Source organism: Ornithorhynchus anatinus, chromosome 2 (genome assembly GCF_004115215.2).
Source record: "Ornithorhynchus anatinus isolate Pmale09 chromosome 2, mOrnAna1.pri.v4, whole genome shotgun sequence".
NCBI classification, from domain to species: domain Eukaryota; kingdom Metazoa; phylum Chordata; class Mammalia; order Monotremata; family Ornithorhynchidae; genus Ornithorhynchus; species Ornithorhynchus anatinus.
Window position 1 is genome coordinate 25,745,180 of NC_041729.1, and position 9,339 is coordinate 25,754,518.

General features: G+C 57.7%; 1 protein-coding gene across 2 annotated transcripts; it reads left to right on the forward strand.

Moving 5' to 3' along the window:
• Window positions 1-36: 36 nt before the first annotated feature.
• Window positions 37-6,515, forward strand: LOC100092689 (zinc finger protein 501). 2 transcript variants are annotated; one of them, XM_029057690.2, is made up of 2 exons: window positions 37-283; window positions 3,306-6,515. In XM_029057690.2, exons 1-2 carry the CDS (start codon window positions 214-216, stop codon window positions 4,766-4,768), a joined length of 1,533 nt encoding a protein of 510 aa, XP_028913523.1. In that variant the 5' UTR covers window positions 37-213; the 3' UTR covers window positions 4,769-6,515. The 2 variants fall into 2 exon arrangements, 1 of the variants encoding a protein (XP_028913523.1); XR_003756802.1 differs by having other exon boundaries at window positions 196-328; window positions 3,306-3,382.
• Window positions 6,516-9,339: the final 2,824 nt, after the last annotated feature.

Below are 9,339 nucleotides of genomic sequence, written 5' to 3' on the forward strand. Positions count from 1 at the left end.
CTCGGGCGCAGGCGCGGGGGGCGGGGGGCCGCGGGGCAGGCCGGGAGGGGCGCTCCCTGGCCGAGGGGGATTGTGGGAGTTGTAGTCCGGCCGGCCGGGCGGGAGAACTCTTCTTCCCAGAAGCCTCCGGGGCGCCCCTTGGCAGGAGAAGAGGAGCATGCCGGGAATGGTGCCCTGGGCTTGGCCCTCCTCGCTGCACCGCCCGACCTCGTCATGCCGCCCCAGCCCCGAGCCGGCTGCCTCTCCCAGCGGGACCCCCCTGCCCGGCCTCCTCCCCGGCGCGGTGAGTGACGGCGGAGGTAGCCCGGGAACCATAAGAATAAAGTCGGTATGTGTTAAGCGTGGCTCAGGGGGAAGAGCCCCGGCCTTCGGAGGCAGGAGGTGCCGGGTTCGAATCCCGGCCCCGCCACTTGTCAGCCGGGGGACGGTGGGCAAGTCGGCGCGGCGCGGTGGAAAGAGCACGGGCTTTGGAGTCTAGGGCTCATGAGTTCGAATCCCAGCTCTGCCACTTGGCAGCTGTGGGGCTGTGGGCAGGTCACTTCGCTTCTCCGTGCCTCAGTTCCCTCATCTGTAAAATGGGGATGAAGACTGGGAGCCCCACGTGGGACAACCCGATTCCCCTGTGTTTACCCCAGCGCTTAGAACAGTGCTCTGCATATAGTAAGCGCTTAACAAACACCAACACGATTACTTCACTTGCCTGTGCCTCAGTGACCTCATCTGTCAAAGGGGGATTAAGACTGGGAGCCCCAGGTGGGACCACCTGATGACCCTGTATCTCCCCCAGCGCTTAGAACAGTGCTCCGCACCTAGTAAGCGCTTAACAAATACCAACATTATTATTATGAAGCGCTTACTAAGCACAGTGCTTTAGTAACATTTAATAATAATGTTGGTATTTGTTAAGCGCTTACTAGGTGCGGAGCACTGTTCTAAGCGCTGAGGTCTACCAGCCTGCATTCATTCATTCCGTCGTATTTATTGAGCGCTAACTATGTGCGGAGCGCTGGACGAAGCGCTTGGAATGAACAAGTCGGCAACAGATAGAGACAGGCCCTGCCGTTTGACGGGCGCACGAAGGGGACAGATTTGGTCTTTTGTTAAACGCTTACTATGTGCCGAGCACTGTTCTAAGCACTGGGGCAGACACAGGGGACTCAGGTTGTGCCACCTGGGGCTCACGGTCTTAATCCCCATTTTACAGATGAGGGAACTGAGGCAAGAACAGACAAGAACAATGGCAATAAATAGAGTCAAGGGGAGGAACATCTCATAAAAACAATGGCAACTAAATAGAACCACCTGAGGCTCATAGTCTTAGTCCCCATTTTCCAGATGAGGGAACTGAGCCCCAGAGAAGCGAAGTGACTCACCCGCAGCCACCCAGCTGGCAAGTGGCAGAGCCGGGATTCGAACCCACGACCTCTGACTCCCAAGCCCTGGCTCTCTCCACGGAGCCACGCTGCTTCCCAGCCCGGGCTTGGGATTCGGAGGTCGTGGGTTCGAATCCCAGCTCTGCCACTGGCCAGCTGGTCACTTCTCTGGGCCTCAGTGACCTCAGCTGCCAAATGGGGATGAAGACTGGGAGCCTCCCGTGGGACCACCTGATGACCCTGCATCTCCCCCAGCGCTTAGAACAGTGCTCTGCACATAGTCAGCGCTTAACAAATACCAACATTATTATTGTGATCCCCACCCCGCCGTTTGTCAGCTGGGTGACTTGGGGGCAAGGCACTTCCCTTCTCTGGGCCTCAGTGACCTCCTCTGGAAAACGGGGATTAAGTCAGGGAGCCCCACGGGGGACCCCTCATTACCCTGGGGAATCATCATAATGTTGGTATTTGTTGAGCGCTTACTATGTGCAGAGCACTGTTCTAAGCGCTGGGGGAGATACAGGTTGCCCCACGTGAGGCTCACAGTCTTCCTCCCCATTTTCCAGATGAGGGAACTGAGGCGGGGAAGGAACGGGGCTCAGCGGAAAGAGCCCGGGCTTGGGAGTCAGAGGTCGTCGTGGGCTCCGTCGCTTGTCAGCTGGGTGACTTTGGGCAAATCACTTCACTTCTCTGGGCCTCAGTTCTCTCATCTGGAAAATGGGGACTGTGAGTCCCACGTGGGAAAACCTGATTACCTTGTATATGCCCCAGCGCTTAGAACAGTGCTTGGCACATAGTAAGCGCTTAACAAATACCAACATTATTATTATCATTATTGCATTCTCCTCCCCCCCCACCAGCACTTAGGACATAGCACATAGTAACACTTAACAAAAGCCGTCATTGTTATTATTATTGCTTTTAAATCCCACCCCCGCGGGGGAGACACCCGGGCCCCTGCCCTGGTCCGCCACCAGAGCATCTGGGGACCTGAGCCCGCCCCATAATATTAGTAATAATAATAACCTTTTAGTCCGTGAGCCCGTTGTTGGGCAGGGATTGTCTCTGTCGGTTGCCGGATTGTACATTCCAAGCGCTTAGTCCAGCTCTGCACACAGTAAGCGCTCAATAAATACGATGGAATGAATAATCATGGTGTCTTTCAGGCGCTTACTAGGTGCCAAGCGCTGTTCTAAGCCCCGAGATAGATAGAAGGTAATCAGGTTGTCCCACGTGGGGCTCACAGTCTTAATCCCCATTCTGCAGATGAGGGAACTGAGGCAAAGAATAGTTAAGTGGTTTGCCCAAAGTCTCACAGCCGGCAAGTGGCAGAGCCGGGATTAGAACCCACGACCACCGACTCCCAAACCGTCTTTCTACTAAGCCACGCCCCATCGGATCAGGCTCGCGGTTTCGGGGGGCCGGCCGGTCCCCTCCTCGGGGTCCCCTGCGTCCCTCCCCACCTGCCACCCTCCGCCCCGCCCCAGGGTGCGGGGGGAAAGGAGGGAGACGACGAACCCAGAGTCCCCGGGAGAGGGGCAACCCGAGAGACGCCCCAACCCAGGGGAGGGGCGGGAGGTGAGGGCCACCTAAGGCCTGGGAGCAGATGGAGTCTGGATTCTCCTTTTCTTTCTGGAAGGCGCGTCTCCTCCAAGAAGCCTTCCCTGAATAAACCCTCCTGTCCCCTTCTCCTGCTCCCCTCTGGGTCACCCTGACTTGCTCCATTCATTCGTCCTCACACACACACACGACTTTTGGACGTCTCTGTAATTTGTGCATTTATATTAACGTCTGTCCTCTAGACCGTTAACTCGTTGTGGACAGGGAATGTCTGCTTACTGTTGCATCGTACTGTCCCAGGGACTCGATGCAGCGCTCTGCACGCTGTGAGCGCTGAGTGAGTACAGTTGACTGATTCACCGACTTCCGCAGGAGCCGGGCCCGGACGCGCGGAGGATTTTCGGCGAGAAGGGACGGACGAGGGCCCGCCGGCGGCGCCCGCGGGGGACGTGCCCCGCGGCCTCGGGCTGGCGGGATTTCCGAGAGGGATCTCCTTGGCGAAGCTTCCCGAGGGCAACTTTCCCCGGTGGTCGGAGCAGCGACGAGACTGGGAGAGGGCGAAGGGGAGAGAGAAGCCGTGCGGAGAGTGGCCGCAGGGCGGCCGGGAGGGCAGGCCCGCCCCCCAGCGCTTAGCGTTCGGGGGAACCGAGTCCTACAGGTGCCCCGAGTGCGGAGAAGACGTCCTTCGCCTTCCGGATCTCATCCGGCATCAGGGCACCCACCCGGGAGAGAAACCCTACCGCTGCCCCGAGTGCGGGAAGGGCTTCCGGAGGGGCTCGGACCTGGTCAAACACCACCGCACTCACACGGGCGAGAAACCTTACCCGTGCCCGGAGTGCGGGCGCTGCTTCAGCCTGAGCTCCAACCTGATCCAGCACCGCAGAAGCCACACGGGCCACAAGCCCCACAAGTGCCCCGACTGCGGGGAGGGCTTCGGCCGCAGCTCGGACCTGGTGAAGCACCGGCGGACCCACACCGGGGAGAAGCCCTACACCTGCGGGGAGTGCGGGAAGAACTTCAGCGTGAGCTCCAACCTGATCCAGCACCAGAGGACCCACACCGGGGAGAAGCCCTACAAGTGCCCGGACTGCGGGAAGTCCTTCAGCCTGAGCTCCAACCTGATCCAGCACCAGCGCTCGCACACCGGCGAGAAGCCCTATAAGTGCAGCTGGTGTGGGGACAGTTTCGGCCGGAGCTCCTACCTCCTCAAACACCAGCGGTCCCACACCGGGGAGAGACCCTACACCTGCCCCGACTGCGGGAAGAGCTTCACCAACAGCTCCGACTGCCTCCGCCACCAGAGGACCCACAACGGGGAGAAGCCCTTCAAGTGCCCCGACTGCGGCCGGGGCTTCGGCGAGCACTCCCAGTTCACCGACCATCGGCGCACGCACACCGGGGAGAAACCCTTCGGGTGCCCCGACTGCGGGAAGAGCTTCTTTCACAGCTCCAAGCTCGTCAAGCACCAGCGCTCTCACACGGGAGAGAAGCCCTACAAGTGCCCCGACTGCGGGAAGAGCTTCGTGGACGGCTCCAATCTTCTCCGCCACCAGAGAACCCACGTCGGGGAGAGGCCCTACGCGTGCGGGGACTGTGGGAAGCGTTTCAGCCAGAGCTCCCACCTCCTGATCCACCGGGCGGCCCACTCCGGGGAGAAGCCCTACGTCTGCCTGGACTGCGGCAAGGCCTTCGCTCGGAGCTCGAATCTGATCCAGCACCAGAGGACTCACCGGGGAGAGAGGCCCTATAAGGGGCCCGAGTACAGGGAGGACTTCGGGCTCGGCTCGGACTTCGTTCGGGACCTGGGGAAACCCGCCGAGGCGGAATTCCTTTAGCAGCCCCCCCCTCCCTTTCTCTTTCTCGTTCGTCGCCGTACAAAGCCACCGAGGTCTCTCGGGACGCCCCGGGTGTCCGTCTCGGGGCCGTGACGGGAGGCAGCGGAGCGGAGGGCGGGACCCGGTGGGGACCTCCCGCCTGAAAGGAAGAGGGGAAAGTAGGCCTCGAGGTTCTGGAGCAGGTGGGAGAGACCCGTCCGGAGGTCTCTGCTGACTGGTGGAGTTCTGGGGAGAGAGGGCACGGCTTCCTCGTACGTTTGTCGCGGGGTCAGGGCTGGGCTCAAATTGGGGCGACTCCTGGGGCTAAGAAGCAGACGTCTGCAGCGGAAAGGGTGGTGCGGTGCAGAGTGCCAAAGGGCAGCCTCCTTTGCCCATCGGTCAATCGGTATTTATTTATCGGGCACCTCCTGTGTGCAGAGCATCCTCCTTAGCAGTTGGGAGAGTTCGGGAGGTGGGAGACACTCCAGCAGGAGCTTAGAGTCTTTTGGAGGAGACGGGCAAATAGGAAGAAGTGCCCGGCGTGCATAAAACGACAATATACAAAAAGTACCGTGAACGGTCGTTAGTGCACACGTGCCGAGATGAGGCCGTGGCCCGGAGAGAAGGGAAGTAAACCGGGGTAGGCCCGGTGGAGGCGGGGTTTCAGAAGGGCTGTGGAGATAGATGGGATCTGTCACGTGTGAGCGAGGAAGGTTGTCGTCGGCAGGACCCATCGAGAAAGCGAGCCGGGGAGGAGCGGGGAGCGCGAGCTGGGGCGAAGCGGGAGAGCGGATGGGGGAGGATGGAGGCTCCCGTCAGGAAGAGCGGCCGAGCCTTGACCCTCGGCCTGCCAGCCTGAGAACATTGGCAAAAAAATTGTGCAGCCTGGTTCGCCGGCTCCCTCCCGGCCAGTGGTATTCCCGCGGGGGCCCAGAGTGCAACGAGCAAGTAGTCGGGCCGGGGCGCGGCACAGTGCAGAGAGCGTGAGCGGGCTTCATCCACGTTAGCCCGCTGCAGACAAATATAGGACCAGAACGGGGCGGGGGGGGGAGGGGGCGGGGGGGGTCTCCTGATTCCCAGGGGAGTGCTCTGTCCACCTGACCAAGAGCAGAGCCGAGCGAAGAGATAGGAGGGAGAGGGTGGATGGAGTGCCTGGGACCAGTGGGGCCTGAGCGGGGAAGAAGGGAAACGGTTCTTATTCATTCAGTCGTATTTATTGAGCGCTTACTGTGTGCAGAGCACTCTACTAAGCGCTTGGAAAGTACAGTTCGGCAACAGATAGAGACAATCCCTACCCAACGACGGGCTCGCAGTCTAGAAGGGGGACCCAGCCTGACCTGCTCCTCTCCCTGCTGCCGGAGCCACCTCCGGGATCCGAAGAAGGTGGTTGCCTAAGGAACAGATTCGTTTTCAGCCGTTTTCCCGCTATATCCCACCCCCGCTCCACTCTCCACCCCTCAACCGGTCCAGGGAGCAGAGGAAGATGAGGGACAAGGCTGCAACTGTGGGTTGGGAGCTCTAGGGCAGCCTCTCGGGAAAGGATTCACCTTCCCCGAAAGAGCCACTCGGCAGCCCTCACTCCGAGTTCCTGGGGTGGTGGGAGTCACGGGGGAAGGGAATGGGACCCGGCGACTTGCGTCCCACCCCGTTAGCCGGCTTGGTTGCTGGACACCTGGACTCCGAATGGGGAGCGAGGGACGGGAGTACGTGCTCCGGTTCCCGTTACTGATTCCAAATAAAAACCACGTCGTGACTGTTTCCCTTCCAACCCCCTCTGTTCCATCAACGTCTCCAGGCGGGGGCTCCAGAGGCTGGGGGTTGGAAGCGTCAGGAAAGTGGGAGAGCGAGAGTTGGGGGCAACAGAAGAGGTGGGGGAGAGACACGAGGTCTCAGGTCCCCAAGATAATATTTATTGAGTACCTACGGTGGGCCAGGCAGCAGTTACCAAGTGCACGGGAGAGGAGACTGAGATAAACATCGGACGGAGCACCACGTTCCCCATCTTCGAGGTCGTGATGAAATCACATCTCCTCCAAGAAGCCTTCCCTGACTGTCATCTCCCCACCTGAATCTCCCTTCCGTGTTACCTATTCACTTGGGTCTGTACCCTCTGAGCACTTTGATCCTCACCCCAGCCCAACAGCACTTACGTTCACATCCTTAGACCGTGCTGCTCCCCGATCTGTAATTTATTTAAACATCTTGTCTCCCCCACCGTAGACTGTAAGCTCTCCAAGGGCAGGACTCGTGTTTACCAACCCTGTTGCGCTCTCCCAAGCGCTCCGTGCAGGGCATTGCCCACCGCAGGCGCTCAATAAATAGCAGACGATGACTTGGATTGCACTTTCCTTCCATAAAGCTCACCGCACTTTCCTAACTCCCCAGTTCACAGATGGGGAGGTGGAGGTGTGACCCGAGCCTCAGGTAGTTTTTCTGGACTGCTTGCTTTTCTCTGAAACTCCCACAAGGGGGAAGACTGTGAGCTCCTCATTCATCAATCCTATTTATTGAGCGCTTACTAGGTGCAGAGCACTGTACTAAGCGCTTGGCGTGTACAGTTTGGCAACAGAAACCATCCCTTGGAGGCTGGGAACGAGGGTCCCACTTTGGCGCACTTTCCCAAATGTTCAGTGGGTGGTGGTCATTGAGGCCCGCTGGAAAGCGCGGAGGACTGGAAGCCATAGTCCTGGCTTAGCCAGTTGTCTGCTGTGTCCCTGTGGGTAAGTCACTTAACCCCTCTGAGCCTCAGCTGCATTTTGTAGATGAGGAACTAATAAACGTCTCCCTCAGATCGGGAGACTCGTGGAAGACGGGGACTGACGACTCTGATAATCTTGTACAGTGACGGCGTAGAAGAGCTTAACAGATGCTGCTATTATTAATATTACCTTAAATGCCCCAGGTGAGGTAGAATTTATCCTCCAGTGAACCATCCACGGTCAGACTGGGTAAGTTGGGCCAGTGTAGGCTTGGGAGGGCATGTGTTTTTTTCCTCACACCCTAGTGGGGCGGTTAGAATAATAGGAGGGGGTGAAGTGTGGCTTGCCAAACTATCCTGCAGTCATCCATCAATGGTACTTATTGAGCACCTACCGAGTGCTGAGCACTGAACTAAGCATTTGGGTGAGAATCTAGCTGCCTAACATTGAATCCTCCCAAACACCTAGAACGGCGTGACCTAGAATTTATCCATTCGAATTTATTGAGCACCTACTGCAAGTGCTTGGAGAGTACGATACCACAATAAACAGAAGCGTTCCCTGCCCATGATCTTACAGTCACAGAGCACAGGCCTGGGAGTCTGAAGGATCTGGGTTCTAAACCTGACTCACCCACCTTGCTCAAGTTACTTCTCTGTGCCTCAGTTACCTCATCTGTAAAATGGGGATTAAGGCTGTGAGCCCCCAATGGGGCATGGACTCTCTCTACGCTGTAAGCGGGTGGACAGGGAATGGCTATTGGTGCATTGTGCTCTCCCAAGGGCTTAGTTTAGTTCTGTGCATACAGTAAGCCCTCAACAAGTAAATCAGGCCAGACCCAGTCTCTGCGTATTCTCTACATACTCACAGTGTATGTAGAAGGGAGACCAGGTATTGAATTCCCATTTTGCAGTTGAGTAAACAGAGAAGTGACTTACCCAAAGTCACACATCAGGCAACTGATGGAGCCAGGATTAGAAACCATGTCCTCTGACTCCCTCTCTTTCCACTATGCCGTGCTGCTTCCCATTCAAATAAATCATAAGTGCTGTGGGGCTGACAGTGGGGTGAATTTTAAGTGCTTACAGGGTAAAAATCCAAGTCCGAGGACGACCTAGAAGGGAGAGGCAGTAGGAGAGATCATCATCTGATATTGCTAGTGGCTAGCAGAATCTCCTATTTTAGGCAGCATTCTTCCACCGCCACTCTTTGAACGATGCTTCAGGGAATCGTATTTTCGGGAAATCGTAAAGGGTGCAGCGAGACCTTAGTCTGGATACGGTTTAGTGACAACTATAATACATGAGTCACATTGGCCTTCAGTTAGGAGAGCTGAAGGTCTGATCACCTAAACCTTGGGAATGATAAGTGCTGAAACTCCTCCCATAGTCATTTGCAGGAATAAACTAAATCAAAAGGCCTTGGGGAGGGGGGCTGGACCCAAAGAGGGGTTCAGATGCCTGTCCCTCCCTCTTACCCCACTGCTCCCTTCGGGGCTCACTCTCCGCTAAACTGTCTGCCCGCCTTCGATCCCAGTGGGCCTGGACCCCCATCTAATACCTCCAACAGGAGTTGTTGGAACTGGGGTGCTGAGCGCTCTCCGGAGAGTGAGGGACCCCCGCTCTGCTCCCCAAGCACAGCCGTCGTTCAGGAGCATTTGGGGAACGGTAAGGACCAGGCCCAGCTGGTCCTTCCCTCGCCCCTCCAGGACAGAGAACTGCCCCCAACCCAAGACACCTCCCCGCGAGGGCTTCCAGAAACACTAACCTGTTGGGCTGCCCTGCCAGCAAGGAAGCCCCTGGAATTTTCCGGCATTCCTGCCACGAGGATTTCCAACGATCTGCGATTTCCATAAGACAAGGAGCCGGCCCTCCAAGCCCAGGTCTTTGTGGT